General features: G+C 51.5%; 1 protein-coding gene across 3 annotated transcripts in view; it reads left to right on the top strand.

The window, feature by feature from the left end:
• AGPAT4 (1-acylglycerol-3-phosphate O-acyltransferase 4) overlaps positions 1-19,211 on the top strand; it is a 127,892-nt gene extending 108,681 nt beyond the window's left edge. For all 3 annotated transcript variants that reach the window (XM_025422692.3, XM_025422694.3, XM_049114206.1), the window contains 6 exons: positions 2,001-2,162; positions 2,801-2,954; positions 6,534-6,636; positions 9,175-9,250; positions 16,085-16,283; positions 18,657-19,211. In XM_025422692.3, the coding sequence (XP_025278477.1) occupies positions 2,001-2,162; positions 2,801-2,954; positions 6,534-6,636; positions 9,175-9,250; positions 16,085-16,283; positions 18,657-18,751 (789 nt within the window). In that variant the 3' untranslated portion in view covers positions 18,752-19,211. The remainder of the gene's footprint in view (positions 1-2,000; positions 2,163-2,800; positions 2,955-6,533; positions 6,637-9,174; positions 9,251-16,084; positions 16,284-18,656) is intronic.
• Positions 19,212-24,434: the final 5,223 nt, after the last annotated feature.

Raw genomic sequence — 24,434 nt, 5'->3', positions numbered from 1 at the left:
AGGAAAGATTTTTACCCATAACGTGACTGACCCTCTGTCACAGGCTCTCGTCCGCTCAAGATGTACAGAAACTTTGATCCTGGGGCTTTGGCCTTGAAGGCATTCTGCTACCTCAGATGATAGCAAGTCTGTAGCCAGACGTCTCCTGGGTTGGCTCAGAGGCTCCAATGGCCTCAGCAGTTCTAGGTTATTGTCTCAGGGTCACAACGTGATGTCAAAGCCGTGGCACACTCAGCAGCCATGTTCACGGCAGAAAAAGTAGCTGGGCCTCCTGGCCATCTCTCTCCTTGTCATGGAGCAGAATTTCCCAGAAGCCCCAGAATGCATATGCACCATTGCAGACCTCTGAGCCACTGAGCAGAACTGGGTCAGATGCCTGCACTAAGTGAAGGGGGTCCAGGAGACACCAGGCTGGGGTGACGTCACTCATGGTTACCCCCCAGGGCCTGAGCATGTTGCCTTTGAAAAAGAGTGGAGGCTGTAAATGAAAGAGGAGGGGACAATGGCTGTTGGGTAGGCAGCCCTCGGTGTCTGGCCCCGTGCCTCAGTGGGCATTCACGTTCATCATGGACTTTGTCCTGCAGTAGGCAACCTGGCCAAAAGTCTCAGCTTCCCCAGCTATTAGCTGGTGATTTTGAGGAAGTTACTTAATATCTCTGTGCTTCAGTTTGATCATCTATAAAGTGGGGGTATTCCTTTTGATTTCAAATTGAAGAGAATTTCTATAAATGCATAACCTGTGCCTGGCCTGCACGAAGCCCTCCCCTCCAGGGACAGCGAGTTCTTGGACCCACGGGGACTGGCCTGTAGGTCCCCGGGGAGCAGGCCCAGCTTTTATGGCTTGGTTCTCTTCTTCAAGAGAATTGCTTGTTGGGTCTGTGGGAATAACAAAAACAAAACCCATGGACATGGAGACACTTAAGCCCGAAAGGTGTCTGTGCTTTGTCTTTCCCACCGTGGGGGAAGATTATTATTGTTGTTGTTTGGCTTTTGGTGTTTTGTTTGTTTGTTTGTTTGTTTCTTTTAATCTAAATTTCAGTTTGCCAACATATAGCATAACACTTAGTGCTCATCCCATCAAGTGCCCTCCTTAGTGTGTTGTTTTTAACATAAAGGGAGTAAGCGGCTGTTCATGTCTACACAGGTGGGTAAGGTGCTGCGGCCCTGCTCTTCCCCCAGCTACAGCTGCGTGGTTGTTGGCGACGTGATACGCCTCCTAGGTTCAGGGCATAACGAGACAGTTGTTGCCAAGAGCCCTGCAGAGGCTGCCTGCCTGTCCAGGTCACTGGCCCTATCACCCATGCCGCCGATCAATGACAGCTATCTCAACAAGTACCTTGGCCAATTCCGAAATTAGGGTGGAAAAGAGAGAGGCCAACTCACTAGATGAAAAGCAGGTTTTGTGTCTCTCCTGCCCCTTGCAGTGCCCTGGGTCCCTGGTCCTCTCCAGGCAGGTGCAGGCCAGGCGGCCTGGCACAGCGGTTTGGGGCCTGCATGGAGCAGCCCTGGGGGCTGGCCTGTCGGTGGGCCCCACTTTGCCACCCTCCGAGTCAGAGAACCCTCCAGACCCCATTTCCTAGGCTGGGGAAGGAGAACTATGTCTGCCCTACTGGCAGAGCCAAGCGTGGCCGAGGATTGAGTGAGATCTACGGACAAAGTTTGGTGTCACAACTGAGTGACCGGCTTGGAAAATGACACGGGCATCCCAGAGATGCTGAAATGTGCCCCCCAGTCCCCACGTGCCCAGATGCCTGCCCGCCCCCACTGAGGGCCTCCCCCCTCCTCCTCGCCCCACGGACTTAGCACAACCTCGGCCTCCGGTTGACCGGTTTTGGAGGCTCCTGGGGTCAGTGGCTTCTTGCTTCCCTGAGCTCTGGAACCATCCCCTTAGGCCTTTGGAGAGCATATCTGTTCTTTTTCTAGTAACATCTCCAACAGCCGTAAGAAAGGGCCAGTAAACCCTTTTCACAGACGCCCTGGGCCCCCCTCCTCTGTTTCAGGGCTCCAAAGTCCTGGCCAAGAAGGAGCTGGCCTACGTCCCCATCATCGGCTGGATGTGGTACTTCACCGAGATGGTCTTCTGCACGCGCAAGTGGGAACAAGACCGCAAGACCGTCTCGAAGAGCTTGCTGCACCTCCGGGATTACCCTGAGAAGTATTTCGTACGTGAGACCCTGCGCAGCCACGCCCCCACCTGCACTTCCCCAGCCCTGGTGCACGCCCACGTGAGCAGCCTGGCACGCCTCATGCCTGGCCTGCCAACCTGCCCTGCCAACCTGCCCTGCTGTCACATGCTACCCTATCCTTTCCTTTGAGCTGACTGGTCCAGAAATAAATCTTCAGAACACTCTTGTCACACTCACGCTCACTCTGGGTGCTCTTGTCACACACAGGATGACTGTGTCACAGACACACTCAGGATGCTCTTGTCACACACACATGCAGTCTATTGTCACACATTCAGATGCTCTTCTCATGTTCACATACATACTTGGGATGCTCTTGGCACATTCACATGCACGTACTCACACACAGACATACAGAGCCACACAGACGCTCACTCCTCTACTATCCTTAGATGGTAAACTTGTCTCCAAGGCCCCTGTAGACACGGAGAGGAAGGCCAGCCTCTGGGCCCCGCTCTGAGGCCATGGGCAGGTGTAGCTGCCAGGCCATCCCTGCTCTGGCCAGCAGGGCTCCTTGGGGCCCTATGTGAGCGTGGTGTATGGTGGCGGACAGCATGCGACTCAAGGAGTGGGACCAAGGGCCATGTGCGTGACAGCTGCCCCGTTCCTTCCAGTTCCTGATTCACTGTGAGGGCACTCGGTTCACGGAGAAGAAGCACCAGATCAGCATGCAGGTGGCCCAAGCCAAGGGGCTGCCCAGCCTCAAGTACCACCTGCTGCCGCGCACCAAAGGCTTCGCCATCACCGTGAGGAGTTTGAGAAATGTAGGTAAGGAAGATCTCTGTACCCCTGCCCCCTGCAGCAAGGAGACCCACCGGCTCCCCGGTCTGAATAGCTCTCCCCTGGCAGCGCTTCCCAGCTGACCGAGGCTGGTGGCCGGTAGCCAGGGGGGCAAGCGGGGGACAAAGGCTGGTTAGCTAGGATCCAGGCCGCTGCCCGCCAGCGCTCGCGCGCTCTCTCTCTCTCTCTCTCTCTCTCTCTCTCACACACACACACACAAACACACACACACACACTCTCCCCACACGCGCAGGCTGAGCAAACACTGCCCTCTGCTGCTCAGCCCCGGGACAGCAAGGCTGTGCTGACCTTGAGGCATCCCTGGGTTCCCACCTGGGGCCTCTCCTGGGTTCAGCCTGAGCCCACAATCGTCAGCCCAGGGTCTTGTGGTCATTCTGCTTTGCTTGGCACTTCTTGCCCATGTGTTGGCACCAGCTGCCTGCAGCTGATGAACCCTGTGGCCTTGCCGTCCGTGCCAGCTGACCGAGTCAGGAGCCCTGCATTCGGTGGGTGAGAACAGGAAAGCAGCTGCATTTATGAAGTCTCTTGTCAGGGACTCTGTCTGCCTTAATCCTCGGCCCTTCGGTCCAGAAGCCCGGGCTTTGCCTCTCCTTCCCCCCAGGCAGGCCTCCCTCCTCCCAAAGGCCCGCTTTCCTCGTCCGGCCAGAGGAGGCCAGGTGGAGGCCTGAAGGAGGCTGGGAGGAGGCTGGCCCTGGGCTCCGGTGGGCGGGGAGGGGCGGAGCAGGAGGCAGCAGCGAGGTCACACCAATGTCCCCACGTCCCCCAGCGGCCAGGCACCGCCCTGGCGGGAGGCGGGCAGCAGGTCAGACAGCTTCTGTCCGCACGCGATTATCTTTCTTCGGGGCCCCCAGGACACGTCTTCTCTCTCTCTTGTGAGCCGAAGGATCTGAGGGGCGGGCGAGGGGGTTTCCTGCGGCACTGCTGGCCCCCCAGGCCACGTGTAAACCCGCCAGGGCCTCCCCTGGGCCGCAGGGCCCTAAGTGAGCCCGCCGGGTAGCAGGCCCGCAGGGGGAGCCCAGGCCGCAGGTGCGGGGGGAGCACGCCCAAGGGGGGGCCCAGGCCGCAGGTGCTGCAGCAGGTGTGCCGAGCCCAGCCCCGCCTTCTATGCCCCACACCCGTTTCCCACCCCCCGTCCCCACCGCCCGCAGGCTGACCCAGGTCACCTCCTGCCCAGGCATCACCCCGCTAGTCCTCGGCCTCCCATGGGAGCCACACCACCGAGGGGCACCAGCTGTCCGTCTGCAGAGCTGTTGCCCTCGAGACTCACCCCCAAGGCTAGAACCTGCCTGTCCCCGAGCTCGCTGCGGCCCCTGTCCCTCCTGACCCCAGCACGAGATGGAGGTCGCCCACCTGTCGCCCGTCCCTCCTTCCTCCCCCAGACCCCCCCAGACCGCATCTAGCATCCCTCACAGCACAGCAGGGTCAGAGCAGCGGGGACTGACCTGAGCGCGGGCTGCTCCCTTCGCGGGCCTGTGACCCGGGGCGCGCCACCTCGCAGAGCTTCCACGGGGGTAGGGAGGGTTAAATGAGGACATCTGCAGAGGACTCAGCCTGGGCCTGGCACCTAATGTTGGAGGTTGCTGGGAGCCGCCCGCTGAGCCTGCTCGCCTCACCTTCACCCCCTGGTGGGGGTGCCCCCCTTTCCAGAAGGGTTCCGGCCCTGAGAGAGAGCCAGGCTGAACCGGCCAGGCAGGCTGTGCCCCCCTCCCCAGGGATAAGTGCCAGTACGCACAGGGCACTTCTCATTTGCCCCCAGTGCCAGCTCGTTACACACGGCATGGCCAGAGCGTGCTTGCCAGTCAAGGATACATTTTTTTTTTTTACTTCCAGCTTACGGATGAGGAGGTTGGGGCTTGGAGAGAATCTAAGGAATTCATTCTAAGTGGCTCCACTAGCTCACAGAGGTGGGGGCTCACACCCAGGCTGTCTGGTGGCAGGGGCTGTCGGGGCTCCCCCCGGTCTCAAGGCCTTTGCAGGCAGATGGATGTATGCTGGGCCCTTTTATCACTTCAAGACCCTTCTCTTGGGGGTTGCTCCTATGGAAGAGGAGGGAATTGTGCAAATCATTAGTGTTTAGGCTGCCCTCTGAGGAACCCCCGTGGCTGCCTCCCATTCCTTGATTAACCAAAGTAACCCTGCTCCTGTGTAAAAGCCAGTCTGAAGAAGGTTGGAAACCCACTAAAGCACAGGAGCTCCGTGACCCCTTCTTGCTCTCGGACCCTATGACCCCCCCCCCACAGCCACACCCCTCCAGCCTGAAGGCCTTTGACTCTCTCCGCCAGCCTCACTCTGCCATGGAGAGTGATACCTGCTCCCACCGGGGAGGACAGCCAGCCTCCAGTCCCAGGACAGAAAGGGGCAGTGGTCTAGGTGGCTGGGAGTTGGGAGCTACCCCCAGGCACTCCTGCGAGCCAGCGGGAGAGACCCTCTCTCAGCCAAGACCCAGGAGCTGCCGGAGGGCCTCCTGCAGACCCCATAGGGCCGTCCAGCAGCAGGTAGAAGGAAATGCACAGAGGTTTTCTGACTGATTTTTGAATCTTGGTTCTTCATATTCCCTACCAGACCAAGATGACCCTCCTGTCATCCTCCCACCCACTTGATTAGTAGTATTGCCCATAGGCAAGCTCTCAGTGAAGTAGCAGGCTCACCATCTCCTGTCCCAGCGTGCCAGGCCCTGCGGGAGGTGCAGACTGGCCAGCTGAGCCAGCATGTGAGGAAGGCTTCGTGGGTCCCCTCTCCAGGGGAACGAGGTTTAGGGGGGCTGAGTGGCATGTCCCCAAGAAGGCCCCACAGTCACCAGGCTGACTTCAAAACTCGTGTTCTTTCTCCTGCCAAGTCCCATCATCCAGACACGGCAGGAATGGCACCTGTCCGCACTCTGGATTCCTGTTCACCCACTGTCCGTTGACACCCTCTGCACCCCTCCCCACCTCCACCCACTGAGCAGGTGTGGGACCCGGGCCAGGCCCTGGGGCTGCAGCTGTGGGTGCTGACATACATACGCAGCATGCTGACAGGTTAACTCACCGCTCGGTAGATGCATTAACATCACACATTCTTCTTTGCTCCTCAGCCATGTTTCAACTGACTCTAGTTCAATTCCCTAAGATGTCTCCAGCACCTTATTCTAGTTTGGGAGCTATCTTATTTTCTAGGGGGAGAAACGCTCGTAAAATGGTTATACTGCCATAAATGTAGACACATCCTTAGGATTTAGGCGGGCTGATCTTATTACTGATGTCTTCTAAACAGTGGTACTCATTTTAGTACTTCTCGATGGGACACTGCAGTATTGCTTTAAGCTGTCCTGACCGCAGTGATAACTCTGTCTCGGTTACTAAGTCATAGAATGCTTTTCTAATTACAAAAGGTGATGTATGTTCCAGGTAGGGTATTTGGACAATATAGAAAAGCATGAAGTAACCCCACCCTCCCGAGATAACCAGCCAGCAAATTTCATTATTGTTTTCCAATGTGTGTATCTACAAAACAAAATTGGGTTCACATGCTATATACTGCTTTGTATTTGTTTTATTTTTTTTATAGTTTCAGCTGTATATGACTGTACACTCAATTTCAGAAATAATGAAAATCCAACACTGTTGGGAGTCCTAAATGGGAAGAAATATCACGCAGATTTATATGTCAGGTAAGTTGGTATCATTTCCTTTCCAAAAGAGAGTGTGCCCATCAAAGTAAATAGATCAAAAATGGCTTAAAGGCATTTATGCCAGGGCAGTCTTTACTATTTTCTTGTCTGCAACCTGTAATGAAACGAACTTCATCGTCTGTATATTAGGAGCTTGAGACACACAGCGCGAATGTCGATGATCAGGAGAAGGTTCCTTTCTTCTCAGCTGCTTTGATTCTCTCTGAACAATTCATACTCATCACAGAGTCAGGTTGGGCAGATGGAAAAGAGTATTTTAGAGTCATTTTGAGACTGAGTGTGAAGAGATTACTTTACTGACCCCTTTTCTTGGAGGACGTGTCTGCTACATACAGATACACACAGAGAAGAACACATATAATTTGTAAGGAGGTCTAGAAACAAATGGAGAACATTTTAGCAGTATCTTACTTATGTGTTACATTCCAAGCTATAACGATTTTATTGAAAACATGTCACAAGATATTAGGCAAAGCAGTTCTCTTGGCCCGTTTATCACCTTGCACCCTGGTCTTCTGTAATGCCATCAAGATGAATGGGAAAAAAAATGGAAAGATGCCATAGACAGCAAAATACAGCAGGGACTCACACATAGAAGCCAGTGTGACAGGGGTAAGTGATGGCTCTGGGTTCTTATGCACTAGGATGTCTTCCCAGAAGGCTAACCCAGATGATCTGACATGCCCGCTGTTGGAGAACTAGCTAAGTGTTCTACAACATTTTGATGACTTTTGAAAAGACCTCACAGATGCCAAAGTCTAACACACGATGTAAATTCAGTGGCTGATCTGAGCAAGAAAAGCTCAGACCTTCCAGGAGAGATGTTATGGTGGCCTGACAGCCTGAATTAACCAGCTTTCTCGGTGGAAATGACTCTGTCTCCCCCCTAATAAGTAGAAAGAAGCATCCTATTTATTGTTTGCTCCTGCCACAGTTAGCAGTCTACCTGCTTACACAGTTTAAGGCTTATGAAGCCAGGACCACCAACCTTCCCGAGGGAGGCCTTCTCCCAGAGGTAAAGGAGGCTTCGTCCCCTGGGCCCTATAGACACCTGGCAGGGGCTCTGCTGAGTGGCCAGCTGGGCTCCAGGTATTTGGGGACACCTCAAGCTGTGCAAGATTATTGGACCTCCACTAGGGTCGCCTCTCGGATAACAGCAACTTTCTGGAGCGTGTGGAGGAATGAGGGCGTTAAGAGCTGAAACCATACCAGGTGGGCCCTCCAAGGCAGGTACATGACAGTGTCTCCAGCCCCCTCCCCCAAACACACACACACTTCTCCTCCCGGTGCAGGTGCACCTTCTAAATGGGACAGGCTGTCTCGGGTTTTACCTCAATACGAAGCATTAAGACAGGAAGGGCAGGGCTGTCAAGTTATTGAAAAGAGCAAAACTGCCTCAATTCCTCCTCTACAAATAAATAGTATGCAGGCTTTCTAACCTTTTTCAAGAAACACACGTGGAGCTCTGGTTTCCAAACCCGAGGAAGCCAGGATGCGTGAAGGAGTCGGGTATTCGTGGGAGCGAGTGTAGGAGTTTACAGGGTAATTTTTCCATCGTGTGAAAACTTACCCTGTACAATGCCGCCTCTGTTAGAAGACGAAATCCCACATTCTCTTAACAGGCTATGGTGTGACGGATAAGCTCTAAAAATGTACCTTGTTACTGAGCTAGTCCTAAGCCAGAGAGGGGAGTGAAGCCACTGTGGCAGTCATGGGGGATGCAGAATTTCACGTGCACAAAACCGGATACGAATAAATATGCCCCAAAGTCACAAAACCCAGCAACCTGAGAACAAACAGAACTAGATACACAATAGAATAATAGAAGGTGTGGCCCAGTGGCTTCCTGCCTGCTCAGGGAGGCTGTGTGCAAGGGGCTGAGCCTCCAGCACGTGCCTGCACCAGTCCCAGGGCCACCCTGGAACTTCCCCCACCTCTGGTGAGCAAAGAGCCATGGGGCCTGGCCAAGGTCCCCTGCTTTCTCCATGTTCCCCAGAATACACATCCTTCTATTTGTCGAAACCTTTGCAGCAGGTCTGCCTCCACATGGGCCAAGAGGCCAGAGGAGTCACTGGATGGGAGACACTACCCCATTGTGTTAAGTCATTACCCGGGCGAGAGAAGCACTAGTATAGTATTACCTGTATGTAGATTCTGTGTATATTGGATTATAACAGTTGGAAAATGGGTCAAGACTGCTCTCTCTTGAAGAGGCCAACACCCGGTTCCATGAGGTAGGGAGGGAGGACAGAGAGGCAGGCATCTCCTGCTGATGGTGCCTGTGTCAGAGTCACTGAACCTGCCATAGGTCATTCCTTTGGGGACCAGGACAGTATCTGGGCCGGGGTCTCCCCACTATGACTGTGAATATCCCTGTCAGTTGAGCTGCCCTTTGCACATCCACATGACCTAGACTCCCTGGACGAAATCCAGAGATGTCAAGCATTGTTACTTTGAAAGCACGGTTGGGGCATGTGGCGCTGGCCCCCTCCCTGCTAGCTGCTCTCTGCTTTGCAGGCGGATCCCTCTAGAAGAAGTCCCAGAAGATGAGGACGAGTGTTCAGCTTGGCTCCACAAGCTCTATCAGGAGAAGGTCAGTGCAACACTTGGTCCTGCAAGACCCAAGGACCGGTTTCCAGGAGTAGCTCTGGGTGCACCATGGGAGCCTCTTGGGAGTTGATTGTGGTGACAAGCTTATCTCCATCCGTGTGCGACCCCAGGCCTCAGTTAGTGACCACCCCAGGGCTGACTCTCCTTGGCAATGGGAAGAGAATGTAGCAAAATATGTTCTAAGGGGGCTTCACAGGAAGCATGATGGGTGCAGTGGGCAGGGAGTGACGGCTCCCAAAGGGCTGTGTCTACTTTGCTGCTTCTGGTTCTTTCAGGGGAGATGGGGGTGGAGTGTTCTTTCAGCAACGTGTTTGATCACGATGCTTCTGGCCCCACACTGTGGCTGCCTGTGTGGCCTCAACACCACAAGCAAGAGCAAGATGGCACCTTGTAGGATTCCCCCCACATCTGGCCTGTGTCCCAGCTCCTGAGCTGCGCCCACGCCCCTCCGCCTGCCACATACACCTCCCCCACATACACCTCCTTTCCTTCCTCTGAACAGGGCCTTTTTCATTGGCTTCTCTCCTCCAAGACACAGGCTAGGGGCAGAGGGCATCAGATCATTCCTGCCCTAACTGCTTGATCTCATAAAGGAGAGAAGGTTGGCTTCCACCCAGTGAAGGCATTGGTATGACCCAGTCTCACCGCCCATGAAGACTTATTTCTGCTTCAGCATACATAACCAGCCTGTGACCTAGAATCCAGTACGTTAAGTAGGAAAGTTCATTGAACCTGTTGCCAGGTTCCCTAAATAGAGACTGGGGGCACGTGCCCTCTGTTCCTCCTCATCCCCGTAGAGAAGATAATCGCACAGAACTTTATGGGCCATCCACTCCAGGTGAATAAGAATTTTAATCCTTCCTTTGAGAATGTGTTTTGGCCCCAAAGACTTCCAGATTACCACCATCCCATTAAGTCGAGTCTTCCAAAGATGCTCAGTTTGGGGGATCAAGAGCCTGGTACTCTCAGCATGAAGTCGCTTTTATGTTCCCAAGGAAGTGACTTTGCGATGCTTCCTTTACAAGTCCATTCGCAGAATTTGCCATTTGGGGGTCCTTTTTTTTTTTTAAGATTTTATTTATTTATTCATGAGAAACATACAGAGAAAGAGCGAGAGAGAGTGAGAGAAAGAGAGGCAGAGACACAAGCAGAGGGAGAAGCAGGCTCTATGCAGGGAGCCCGACATGGGACTCGATCCCAGGTCTCTAGGATCACGCCCTGGGCCGAAGGCGGTGCTAAACCCCTGAGCCACCGGGGCTGCCCTGGGGGTCTTTTCAGAACAGGCTATAGGGTTAGGCATCTGGTCTCCTCTTCTAAACAGAACTCAGGCCTACCTGTCCCAGAGTGGGGACCGAGTGGCCTCAGAGATTCACCCCGCAGGTTGGAGGGGGCCCTAGAGACTCCGATTTCTAGGAGGCCCCCTCTGACACGTGGCCATCAGGCTCTGCTCAAACACGCACTGCAGATGCTTTTAAGCAGGGCTCCCAGGTACCAGCTCCTGGGCCGCCGCAGGCATGGGCCTGACAGAAACACACACAGTCTATGTTCCTTTCCTCCAGTTTCATGCACAAGGCAGCATTCTCCTTGTGCTGTTTTCTGGTTTAATCATCTGGGCAGCATAAAAAAGGTCACTGTTAGCAAGAAGAAACATGTGCTAAGAAAAGGCCTTAGAAAGGAATCCCTTTGTAGAGAGAACCACACAAACAAATCTAACCAGTGCGGGCCCCGAAACCCAGCAAAGCAAAGAAGATTTTTTTCCATCGGCAGGACACTGATGGCCATCAAATAAGCTGAACCACTTGGGCATTCAGCAAAGAGGCACCTTTTCTTCTTTTAAAATTTATTTTATTTTTTAGAAAGATTTTACTTATTTATGAGAGACACAGAGAGAGGCAGGGACATAGGCAAAGGGAGAAGCATGCTCCCTGCAGGGAAACTGATGCGGGACTTGATCCCAAGACCCTGGGATCATGCCCTGGGCGGAAGGCAGATGCTCAATCACTGAGCCACTCAGGCGCCCCTCCTTTTTTAAAAAGATTTTGTTTATTTATTTCAGGGAGAGAGAAAGAGAGAGAGAGAGAGAGAGAGAGAGAACAAGCAGGAGGAGAGGCAGAGAGAGAGAGGGAGAAGCAGGCTCCTCACTGAGCAGGGAACCCCACGCAAGACTCAATCCCAGGACCCGTGGAACATGACCTGAGCCCATGACAGATGCCCTAGCCACTCAAGTGCTGCCCCTAAATTGCACCTGTCCTCTGGATGAAGTCTCTCCGGAGGTTTTTCTCTAAACTCCATATGTATTAAAATGATAGCGTTCAGTCTGGAAAAGGTTCTCGAAACCATCATCCAGTTCAAAGCCCTTATGCTAGTGATGAGGAAACTCAGGTCCAGAGAATGACATCGTGTGCCCATCTTCCAGCCAGGTGGCGGAGGACCAGGTCCTTTCTCTGTCCCGAGGGTGTTTGTGAGCAGACCTTTGAGGCTGGCCTTGTCCCTGGAGGGGACACTGAGCAGTAGGCAGGAGAGGTCAGTGGTGCCTCCAGGGGGCAGTGTGGACAGGTGTGAAGGAACCACTGAATCCTGTCCTTTGGCTGGGTCTGGGGCTTCATGTGCTAGAAATCCTGCTGCCCCGCCAAGCTTGCCCAAGTGCTTCTGTTTTAATGGTCATCTGTCAGGTTTATGGTGTTGAAAGTCAATTCTGTTGACTTTGAGCTGGGACTTTTGGGCAGCAGTTCTCTGGCTTTGCTTTCACGGAGTGGTGTCTGCAAAACGTGGGAGGGGGTGGTGGGCAGCCAAGCAGGCAGGTGCTGATGTTTCCTTCTGTTCAAGAAGGGATGTAAGGAGAAATCCACTATCTACCACTGTCATTTTAACACTCAAATAGGAAGGGCATTGTGTCTTGAAATGAGGTCTTCATTTAAGGGGAACACATTTAGCATTTAGGAAATAAATGCACAGTGTTTATTGTGTGTCAGCATCTGGTACCGCTGCTGGCTGTGGGGCATGGGCTTTGAGAAACCATCCATGCCTCATGTGATCTCTTTGGGGACAATAGCAGCTCCCAAATCACTTTTCCCCAGAGCTGTCGTGGCCACTCCATCATACAGTTTGAAACAAATTCTAACTTTTCTCTTCTGACAGAAATTACTTCCTTCCCCGGCTTGCAGTGTGAAGTCGGCTAAAGGGATGAGGGATTAGCCAGTAACGGTGCAGATTGAAAAGCGGGTGCAGGATGCAGCATTCGAGCCGTCCCGTGGGTGTGTAGGGTTCCCGGGGCCACGACTGGGGGCTGCTCTGTGTGCGGTGCCGAGGCCCGCGGGAAACTCTTCATGCCCGAGAAGTAAGGGTTTTCCAAGCCGGCGATGGCAGGATCTCTGGCTTGGCCCTGTGCTACAGTGCTTTGCAAACAACACACTCCTGGCCTGAGTTCTGCCTGCGTGTCAAGACATTTTATTTTGCTGAGCCAAAAGTTGTGAAAACTCAGCCGGTCCAGCTGTTTGTGGACAGCCCGGCCTTCGGTGCCACCTCTCGAGGCTTTGGTTGTGCGCTCACGGGATTTGCCCTTTGTCGGGAGCATCTTCCCCTCCTTTAGACTTTTGGGGTGATATTTCTTTCTGGAAACAAACCAACTCCCCTTTCACTAAATACACTTCCCAATTCCAACTTATCCTATGCCATGGGACGCTAACACCCAGAAACAAAAAAATGGAAGCATCATTAACCAAGGCTGTTTCCCTGTGGGGTGGACTTGATTACAAGAGGTAGCACAACCAAGAGAGGCCACGACCATTCTGATGCTGGAGCTGACATGTGGCCCCAGCCAGGTGCTCCTGTGTCCTACCCTGCAGGGTCACAGAGCCACAGCGATGTCACTTTGGAGCCCAGCAAGGGTTACTGCAGCAGCTATGTCATGGAGGCAAAGGGGGGGGGGTGCAGTGAGGGGCTGTGGGGAGAGACTGAGTCTTCTAAACAAAACAGAGAAAAAGAAAACTCTGGAGAGAATTAGTTCCTTAGAAAAGGGAGTGCTTTTTCCTCTTGCTAGAAGTACAAATAGCTTTTGGCTTAGCGAGTGTCTTTCTGGCACAAGACGATAAAGCAGCATCAGTTCCCTGCAGAAACTTTGCAATAGACAAGGACTAACAAGACTATTAAGGCAAAGAATTAAAAAAAAAAAAAAAAACTGCCCATTTTTAAAATGGGGGAGTTTTATGGTTTATAAATGACACCCAATAAAGCTGTTTTTTGTTGTTGTTGTTTTTTGTTTTTGTTTTTGTTTTTTTTTGTTTGTTTGTTTTAAGGCACTAAAGTATCCCCTTCTGTCTCAGTCCAATCAGGCTTCTGTAGCAAAGTGCCAGGGAGCAGGTGGCTTATAACCAGCAGGCATGTCCCTCTCACAGCTCAGGAGGCCAAGTGACCAGGAGCCTGAGAGCAGGGCCAGTGCGGCTGGATTCTGGCCACGGTCCCCCTGGGGCTGCCATGTCTCACGTAGTGGATGGGCACGGAGGCTCTCTAGGATCCCTGTGATAAGGGTACTACTCTCCCAAGCATGAGGGCTCCATCCTCCACAAGGCCCCACCTCCTAAGACCACCACACTGGGATTAGGCTTCCAGGTGGAGATTCCGTGGGGGGGTGGGAGGTGGGGCACAAACATTCAGTTTGTAGCAACCCCCTTGCCCAGTTATTGGGCTCTGGTGGCCCCCACCTGGGATGGGGAAAATCACCCAATGGCAGGGAGGTAATATGGGAGGACTTGGCAGACTTAGGGGCCCTCTTGCTGGCCATCAGACAGGTCACTGTCCCCCCTCCCCAGAGGTTGCTGCAGGCTCTGTCTCCCTGGAGGGTGGGAGCACTCGGCACATGAATCGATTGTCCTGAAATTGCTTATTTTGTCCAAGAGCAGAGACGCAGGAGGAGAATCTGGACCAGGGAAGGGGCTCCGGAGAAGGGGTCCAAGGCTCTCCTTCCAGAATGGCCTGTTTGTGGACTCATCTTAATAATGACCCTAAGTGGGGTGCCTGCGGGGCTCAGTCGGTGGAGCATCTGCCTTCAGCTCAGGTCATGATCCCGGGGTTCTGGAATCGAGTCCCGAGTCGGGCTCCCTGCTCAGTGGAGAGCCTGCTTCTCCTCCTCCCCTTGCTCATGCTCTCTCTCCCTCAAGGGGTTAAATGAAATCTTAAAAAAAAAGTGACCCTAAGTGATCAAAAAAGCGTATCACTCAGTCCATCCTGATTGGGGAAAACAGAGAAGTGTGGTCTATTTTAGAGATTTCTCTCTCAGGCTGTTAAAAGGAGAATTTCAGCACCTAAACTGGAAGTTATGGATACATGGAAGCTCGTTTTCCAGGAAACTTGGCTCCTTAGACAACTGAGACATTACCAGCCTCAGACAGGGACCTAGAGACACACTGTCAGCCCCGGAATGTTTTCAGAATATTCTAATTTGTTGCTGATATTTAGAAATGGGTAAACCTGCCCCCCCCACCCCATGTCTGCCAGTTGCCAGCCCTGATGCCCATATGGTTCCTGGGGGATGGTGTCGGTGTCCTGGTGCCAGTCTCTCTGTCCTCATAGCCTGTCACCCAGCCCACCACCCGGCACCTGCTGTGTGTGTGGGGGGGTCTCCTGGCCCCGCAGCATCACTCACTCCCTGGGGGCTCCCTGGTGCTTCCTGTGCCCAAGACCCCCTGCAGGCTCCTCAGTGATACACACACACATTGGGGACAGGCAGTCTCCTTTATCCGCGGTCTCAGCCATGGCCAGTGGCGGTCCAGAAGCAGGAGCCTTCTGACGCACCGCCAGGTCAGTAGCAGCCACACAGCATCTAGACCATTCCCCTCACTTCATCTCACCCCATCCCCAGGAGGGACAGCATGTTCGCATTACCTGGATAACAGTATTTTGTTGTAATTGCTCTATTTCGTTACTGTACCTCGTCTAAAAATGAGACTATCACAAGCGTGTAGGTACAGGGTAGATACAGGGTGGTAGATAGAGGGCCCGGTGCGGTCTCTGGAGCCCACGGAAAAGGGTGGATGGATGCCTGTGGTCTCGGGTCGGGCACCAGATGAGAATCTGCTCCTACTTGTCCGACAGGAGACTCTTGACCATTTGGCTGTCTCGACAGTCACTTATCAGAGCTGCTAGAGCCTGAGGAAGGAAGAAGGTCTAAGGGCAGTGCAGCTGGAGGCTGGCCTGGGCTGGGCAGTGAGCCCTCCTTTGCTGGTGTCCTCCGCAGGTGCCTCACTTCCTGTGAGCAGCCCCACAGCCCCTCCTCCTGGTGCAACTTCGGTACACTGGCCTTATGCTATTGGGACAGTCATAGGTTAGGCGCAAGAGGGCAAGCTCATGGCTCTGCCTGAGGCTCACGGTTCTAGTCTGTTCCGTTCACTGAGGTCAGATGTGTGTTGTCTCAGTTCATTCTCCACTGGCCTGTTCTGGGTGGCAGTGCTGCCTTTCTTGCCAACCAGGAGCCTGGCTGCCTGACCAGAGGCAGGTAAGTACTAAGGACTAGGATGGACCCTGGGCTGGCCTGGCACCAAAGCTCAAGCTCCTATGCCTGGGCTAGTGACAGAGCTGTGATGGTCCTGCCTCTATGGGAAGGGGACAGCCAAGTTCAGTATTGGTAAGACATATCAGGTGCCTGCAAGATACCTGTTGGGGTGATGCTGCAGCCCTTCCCCTCCTTTCCCCTAGTTCTGCTGGGCTCACAGGGACCCCAGGTGCTCTGAACTACCCTCAGAAGCAGAGTCTTGGGAAGGGCCTGCAGGAGCTTGGTGTCATGCATGAGGAAAGTACTTCAGAGCCACCTCTCTGTCCCTAGGATGCCTTCCAGGAGGAGTACTACAGGACGGGCACCTTCCCAGAGACACCCATGGTACCTCCCCGGCGGCCCTGGACGCTCATCAACTGGTTGTTCTGGGCCTCCCTACTGCTCTACCCTTTCTTCCGGTTCCTCATCAACATGATCAGCAGCGGGTCTTCCCTAACCCTGGCCAGCTTTGTCCTTGTCTTCTTTGTGGGTAAGTAAAGAGCAAGAAGCGCGAAAGCCTGCCCTACCCGTGCTACTGTGAGGAGCATCTGACAGGCGGACAGGTGGAGGCAGAAGTGGGGGTGAATTCAACCCAGGTGCTGCAGCATCTGTGAACAGAAGACACAGGATGGACAGGGAAAACTAGACGCCAGGACTCACATTCAAATACACCCAGAATCCCAGGCCTGGAGGAATTCACATACGGTTGCTTTCTGCCTGGCGAGGGAGCAGCCACCGGAACTCCTCCCAGAGCAGGAGCTCCGCAGACAGCTCTGTTCATTGTAATTATTTCTCCTTCTCCCCAGGAAAAGCATTTCCTGGAGCCCAGCAGCATCTGACAAAGGCTCTTGCCCATTCAAAGCAGGTCCAGGACCCTTTGGGGAAGTGCGTGTGCTTCTTGAACTTGGTTGCCACATGCGCTGACATCGAATAGAGAGATTTGGGAGTTTTTCATTAATCCATACTGGCTTCATGGACCAGTAGTTTCAAATGACTGTGATTTCGTCATTGCACCAAGGTTCCCTGCACACTGCCACCTGTATCTGAAGTGGGGCGGCCAGATGCCACAACATCTGTATCTTGCTCTATGAACAGGGGAGCCAGAGGGAAATTTGGTAGGATTCCCTGGGAGAGGCAGCCCCATTTCACTTCCAGCTCCCCTGGAGTCTGAGGAGGAAGGCATCCTCCTTTGAGACTTTGGAAAACTCAGGCAGAGTGTACCTTGCGTTTCTGAGACCAAGGAGACATGGCACGGAGTCAAAGCATGCAGTGATTTGTGTGCTTGTTTCAAATGGACATAGCTCAGTTATCCCTACAAAAGATATAGGTGCTGAATGAATGCTCAAAACAATAAATTGTGGCCACCTACACATGTCATGACACAGAAAACCTATCTCCTTCTTTTGGATCAAGCCAACCAATTCTAGACTGTTTGCAATAGGCAAACTGGCCATTGTTCCTAGAATAGACTCTACTGTAGTCTCTTTTTAAAGTGAACGGTTTATTTTAATGCTGAAAATTAAAATAATACCTGCTTTGTGTAGAAAAAAAAAAGAGAGTAAAGGAGAAAACCCATTTCTAATGATTTAACTCCCCAAACAGGCCAGAGGACCCCCACCCCCACCCTGGCTGAGTTGTGCTGGCCAGGTGTCCAGGAGCTGTGGTCATCAGGGTGCTCAGAGGGTGGGAGGCAGACTAAGCCTGTCTGTCTTCAGAGGCAGGAAGGCAGACATACAGACCAGTGCCCTGGGGAGAACAGGGCTCCTTGGTGATGAATATGTAGAGTGTCAAAACAAGGGCTGACCACTCTCCCCAGGAGCTCTGGAGGAACTGACTGCTCTGAGCCCCCTCCCCTTGCCCCATAGACCAGTGCATCAGCTGCCAGCTCAGACCTCACTACACTCTGTCCAGGATTTCTCTGTTTGTGTCTTATTCCCCTTACCAGGCCTGTGAGCAATGTCTCTCTGCAGTATCATCATCCCCACTGCATGGTGGTTCTAATATTGGGCAGGTCCTCCTTAGAACTGGCCATTTGTAACTGACCCATGAGATACACAGGCCTCGTGGGGCTGGGCTGCGCGGGCCCCACGTCAGGCAGTTCCATGTGTGTGAGTGACAGTTCACAGAGCACGATGCTAATAATGCTTTTAAACATGTGTGTCGGGACTTGGAGACTTCAGATTATCACCCATCTATCCATTCTGAAATGTGCATTATAAACAGACTATGTGCAGGCCCTGTGTTTGGTGCCATTCTCTCTGCCCTGAAGGAGCTCACCCAGTCTGCTCTCTTCAAGAGAGCAGCTTCAGCTGCACTATGTGAACTCGGCCCTATTTTCAGCTTCCTCGGGGCTCAGCTGGGCTCTCATGAGGGTCCCTTCTGTTCTCTCTTTAGGCCGATCCCACTTGGAGAAAAGGCTTTCAGAGGAGGCAGAGATTTTTCTCATTCAACTGCTCTAATACTTGTACCAAGAGCAGAATTGGGCACAAAATAGACATTAGAGCTCTTGAACTCTCCAGGCTCCAAGCTTTGCTCAAGGGTGTTTTGTCTTTGCCGTGGGGGCCAGTATGGGAAGCATTCTGTAAGCCTTATGTACAGTAGAGCATGGCTTAGCAAATTTGAAGGGTTGAAGGATTAAAACCCACCAGCAGGACAACCTTGCTGTGTTTTAATGTCACGGAGTCTGATGCCCGTGCTCAAGGATCACTGTGACAGGATTATGCAATGGGCCCCAAGTTGGCGAGTGAGATCTCAGCTGATGCTTGAGGTCTGCAGACCGCTGACCTCTCAGGATTCTCCCCGGAAAATCACCCTGGAGCCCCCGTGGGCTCTACCTAACTCCCTGCACTTACCATTTCTGCAGCTTCTATGGGAGTTCGATGGATGATTGGCGTGACAGAAATCGACAAAGGCTCTGCCTACGGCAACATCGACAGCAAGCAGAAACGGAGCGACTGACCCGACACATTAGCGCCCAGAGGAGACCTTGGGGACTGGTGGACGCTGCCTGTCATCCTTAGTGGGACCCAGGGACAAGCGGGGTGAGCCCCTGCTGGGAAGGCAGGGAGTTTGGTCTCAATGCCAGATGGGGAGGAAGATGTTCTTAAATCTTTTTTTCCCCATAATGCTTTAGTGGGTTTTGATTTTCTTTTCGTGTGAGTGTGTGTGTGAGTGTGTATGTGTGTGTCAGGGAAAGAATACCTATGTGAGAATAACGTGCAGTTGAGTGCCAGCCTTATTTTGTGATCATTCAGAGGGGATCTGAGGCACAGGGGGAGGGCAGGGACGGGGAACAGAGGATTCCCCTTCATTCTTTGGTGCTGAGTCTTCTGTACTGGATTGCAAGAGATTGAAAGGCGCTTAGGTAAGATGACTAAATTATGCCTCCAAAAACAATTAAAGTGTTTGGCTCCCTGTGCTATGTGTTTACACGGACTGCTCCATCTTCCCATTCCGCCCTCTGCTGTTGTTGGAGTGTTCTGGATGGCAGTGACCCAGCAGCGCTGTGAGGAGGGGGTGGGGTGGGCTCAGTATGCCAGGGGCAGCCAGATGGGGCCCTCCTGGCAGCAGACACAGGTGCAGGAGCCTGGCGGGGTGTGCTCAAGGGGTACGGCATGTGCTGGGGGATGAGCCGAGCCTGTCTGTTGGACACAGCGAGAGGCCCTGTAAGGGATCTTTGGTTTTCCCAATCTGCCTGCAATGGAGTCTCCCTGGCTCAAGTCTTGAAGAGATTGGCCAATTCCCTGAAGAACCTGAACGGAAACATCAAGCATAGGCACTCTGCAGCTATTTGAGAAATGACTTTATACGCACTGCTCATCTCAGCAGCAAGCAGGAACTGGGCCCCCCAAACCAATACAGGCTCACTCTGTAAAGACACCACGTAGGAGTGAAGGTACGACTCTGAGCAGGGTCAGATGGGAGCAAACACCAGGGTACAAGGACCCTCCCTGGGCTTCCACTTCCCTTCTGGAAGCCCTGATTTTCACTCCTCATAAGAGGGCTGCTCCTTGACATGCAAGCTGTTCTTTGGAGTGACAACCACACGCAGGACTTCTGCCAGTCCATAGAGGCCAAATGTACAATGTGAAAGAAAGAAAAGCAGTAATATTTCTGGTGCAGAATGTTTAGACACTAGACACCATGTCCTCTTAGGCCAAAATGCTGATGGCACTTAGACCGATGGCGATTTATGAGCACAAGAGTTGAGCAGAAGACTTTCTTCCCATGCACAGCCACACCTCTGGCTGTGCTTACAGAAGGGATAGACTTATGTTTCCTACAAAAGTTGGGCATAGTCTAATCAGAATCAGGTTTTGAGATGTTTGCTCTTTCACTCACCAAGTGTTTACCAAGCACAACTCAACTAGGTAAGCCAAGGAGCTCTAAGAACGCCCTAGAGAAGCTCTCTCTGCTTAAGGGATGGTAATGTATCATTGGTATGAACTGCAGAAGCCAAGAGAGAAACAAATTCTGGCTTAGCTGTGGGAAGGGAGTTTCGGTGAGGCCACTGGTTAGCATCCTGAGAGTGGGGTAGATGCACCCATGCATTTGCATAAGGCCACGTGCTGGTTTCAAACACAGTCTGCCCACAGAGCAGGCAGAGATTTGTGAGAAGTGTGGGGATGACCACCACAGGACAGGCCCTGGGAGCAGCTTAGGTGTCTGTATTCATGCTCCTGTAACCTGCCTGGACATGGCAGCTGTTCTATGCCAAGGACTCCTCACTTTGCAGGAGACCCAAGTCAGGGAGTCAGGGGATCCTGCTCTGAGCTGCCTGGCCCACCCCCATGGCACTCTGCAGCTCACCTGCTCTAAGACCTTGGGTGAGCCTTCTGTACTGGAGATCTCTAGAGTCTCAGTTTCCCCATTTGTAAAATGATGGTGATAACATCTGCCTCATGGGCTGTTTCAAGGGTAAAATGAGGCCATATATGCAAACATGCAAACACACTTTAAGAATCCTATAGCACTAAACAAAGAAGGGATGAGAGATTAAAAAGCTACCTCCATGTTGCTACATCTCAAAATGCTCAGAAACTACCCTGAGGTGTCCAAAAATGTGTCATTTTTCTGTCATTACCCCCATTAATATAGTGATTAAGTGCCAATAACATATACCTTGCCTTTGCTCACCAGTGCTGTGGATCTAGGTCGAGGGAAGACAGGGAAAATACTCTCCTGGGAAAGAACTCATCAGTGCTCCTTTTCACGACTGCCTTAGGTGTAGCAAGAGAATGTGGTAGACGGGGGACAGATCCTGCCATCTTTTCAGCTGTTTGGCCCTCCCGTGAAGAAGCATCTTGTTAGGAGGCATGGGGGGCTGGTTTTCCTTCTGCCCTGTTCCTGTTTAGGACAGGGATGAGCAGGGTACCCTGGAAAGACCCATCCCTGGTTCGCTTATCCTGTGTGCAGGTCTCACAGATGCCATAATCTCTTCAGCAGAGAGCTGTTGTGTCTCTCAGGATATAGCTTTCTCCCAGAAATAAAACCCCATGGAGGTTAAGGCACCTATAGTGGTGGTCTCTGGTGGCACATCACAGATGAAGAGCTTCATGTTCTAACATTTTTATCTCATGGTAGGGTGAACGCTGCTCAGAGCCTGCTCTGAGATCCAACATAACAGAGAAAAATACACTTTTCCGGCACTCTGGAGCACAGTGGTCACTCCCCAGTCTTCCCTGCAGCTTTGAGGCAGGGAGCTGATGCACTTCTAGGAAACCAAGCCCACAGAGCGACACTCTTTACTAGAAACATAAGCCATAAGGTAGCAGCACCTGGGAAAAGTGGACCTATTCTGTGCCTGCTGAGTCAACAGGAGTAACCATGGAGGAGGAACTAATACACTCTATCACCTTGTTTACTTTTTTTGAGAGAACACAAACCTTTCTCAGATGATCACTTAGTATGGAATATCTCTTGACTGCTGTATTCTCTAAATAAATGCATGCCAAACCTTGTAAAAGTAGCTACTGGTGTTTAAAAATTAAAAACATTAATCTTTTCCTAATATATCTGTAAGTGGATCTGAAAGGCAGTAAATTAGATGTAAAATCCAATGGTAATCACCCAGAAAGGGTGATGTAGGAAGGGAGGATGTGGCAGTCACCAAAAGGGGCCCTGGCACCTCCTGGTTTCTCTCCTGGTGGAGCCAAACTGTGGTCTGGCTACCCCCACACAAGGTAGATTTGGCTCCGGAGGCCTTAGAACTTACTCATAAATATGGACGGAAGTGAAAACTCTCAAGGGTACCTGTTCTCTGCTCAAAATGAGGTTTAATCCAGCTTGCCCACTGGGCAGACTGTTTGCATGTTTGCTGGGCTCCAGGGAGAAGAAAAAATACTCCAGTGCCACCAGTTTCCTGAGTGACCACAGGGGCAATGGCAGTGCCAAATTACCCACCACCTGTGTTCAGAAGACCACAGGAGCCAGAGGTCCCTGAGCCTCTGGGCAGGGTGCCTGCAGTATGAGTCTCCAGTTCATTGTGCATTGGGTCACGCAGGCCATCCTATCAGGTTACTTGCGTTCACCCTCTTTCAGCAAGTGTGTCTCACAGCCTTAATGAAAGCAGTTTTTATACTCTGCTGGCAGAGAATGAAATAAAGTGTTAAGTGCGACCTTGATGATGCACAGGCACTGCCCACTTCTCGACCAAACAGGGCCAGCAGGCTATTTCTATTTCTGCCTCTTGTTTTAATCAATGCTCTTCCCTCCAAACAAAAAAGGTTCTAAAGTCTCCTGCTGGAATGAGACATGGGGACTGCCTCAACTGGGAAAGGACTTCCAGGTTTGGGGCAGAAAGCTGGCTCCCTTGTGTGCTCAGCCCTGTGACAGCCCCAAGGAGATGGTTTGTAGCTGCTGCCCTTGTGAAATGGGGAGACAAGTCAATGGCTCTTAAGACAAATGACTTTGGGTTGACACTCTGGCCTGTGGAGCAGCCCGTTCCACTGGGTCAAAACTCATGGTCATTTGCTGTCTTTGCCAAGGAATTACTTAGGAATGTCATGCCAGCTGCTGAAACTCCCTCATTTTGGATTCTTCCCCACCTACATAAAGAAAGATATTGTGGCTGTGCAGATAAAGAATTGGCTGCCATTGGAGTTGGGTGATTTCCTAAAAATATCTTCAGACATTTAATCAAAAAATATTTTTAAAATAATTTTTGTTTTGCCAGGATGAACGAGGCTCAACTCACTTCCTTGATCAACATGCAAGGGCAAGTCCGTTTTCAGGGCCCGCCCCTCTGCCCTCCAAAAGGAGCCTGTGTGAAGGCTAGGCCAGTACTGCACAGCGTCTAACCCATCAACTAGGAGTGAATGGCTATCCCAATCTTTAGCGCACTCCTGCAACCCTGGCTTGGCTTATTTTTTCAGTTTCCACAAATATCAACGAAGACCAACCACTTCAGATGTTCCAAGGCTTTCTGTCTTAACACAGTGGTACTGCAAGCACTGACATACAGCCTGAGAGGACAGCAGAGGACCAAGCATGAATTCCTTTCTCTCTTGGCCCATGACATTCTATACCCTTCACAGCCTCTGACATCAGAAAGAGTATTAGAAACTTCTAAATGGTTAGTGTGTGTCTCCTCCCTGGAGTGTCACCTCCCTGGGGTAAGGCTGGGCTCCCAGGCCCCCTCCAGCAGGGCCAAGCCACTGGCACTCAGTGGAGGCTGACGTGGGCACTGTCATAATTGAAATGCCACCGTCTTTTTTTGATTCCCCTTCCTAAGGTAAAAAATAAGAACCTTCCTTAAGTGAAAATTTTTTTTTTTCAAAAAGAAAAGAAAGAAAAAAAAGAAAAAAGAAAAGAAAAGAAAAGAAAAGAAAAGAAAACCCAGAACATTATACATGGTCACTATGTTGAAATTTCAGAGTTAGTAGAAGAAAGCAAAAGATAAAAAAGGAAAAAAAGATTTTCCCCAGTAAAAGATAAGCAATTCCAAACTGTGCAGTCCTCAGCCCCTGCAGCCTTGTCCTATTTTAATATTAAGGTTCTGAATTGTTTGAAAAACATTTATTAAGCACCTACGCAGATCTTTTCAGCATCTAGAAAAATTTCCTAGGGCTATGTTAGTAAAGTGTTCCACTGAGGAAGACTCACAGGATTTTTACCGTTAACTTTTTTTTTTCAAACAAAAGTACAGTCTTGTTTTACATGTTGAAGGAAATTTTTGAAATTGTTTTACATGTTGAAGGAAATTTTTGAAATTTCTGGCATCTAGGTTCTGTTGAATTTGAAAATTGTTTTACATGTTGAAGGAAATTTTTGAAATTTCTGGCATCTAGGTTCTGTTGAATTTTAAGGAAAGAAGCAGTACAAATACAAAGTTAGGGCTGCTGAATAATGATCCCTTTGAACAATGAATTAAATGACACAATGACACTGTTTCTTAAAGTCTGCACTCTTTAGCCAGATCTTTCCCAAACACTTTAGGAAGTTAGGAAAAGTCACCAATGGAGTTTCAGGGTGCCATTCCATCTATATGTTTGCAAATGAAGGGGAAGGAAAGCAGTGAAGAAAATTAACAAAGTTAATGATGAACTAGTGCAGGGTGGTTTGGACTTTGAAAGTTTACAAGGTAACATCACAAAACTACAGAAGCCCACACCCTGCCAGGATGGGCTGGCATCTACAGTGA

Source organism: Canis lupus, chromosome 1 (assembly GCF_003254725.2).
Source record: "Canis lupus dingo isolate Sandy chromosome 1, ASM325472v2, whole genome shotgun sequence".
Taxonomy (NCBI): domain Eukaryota; kingdom Metazoa; phylum Chordata; class Mammalia; order Carnivora; family Canidae; genus Canis; species Canis lupus.
The sequence above is the reverse complement of the archived record's forward strand: the minus strand, read 5'-3'. Positions and strand labels throughout refer to the sequence as shown.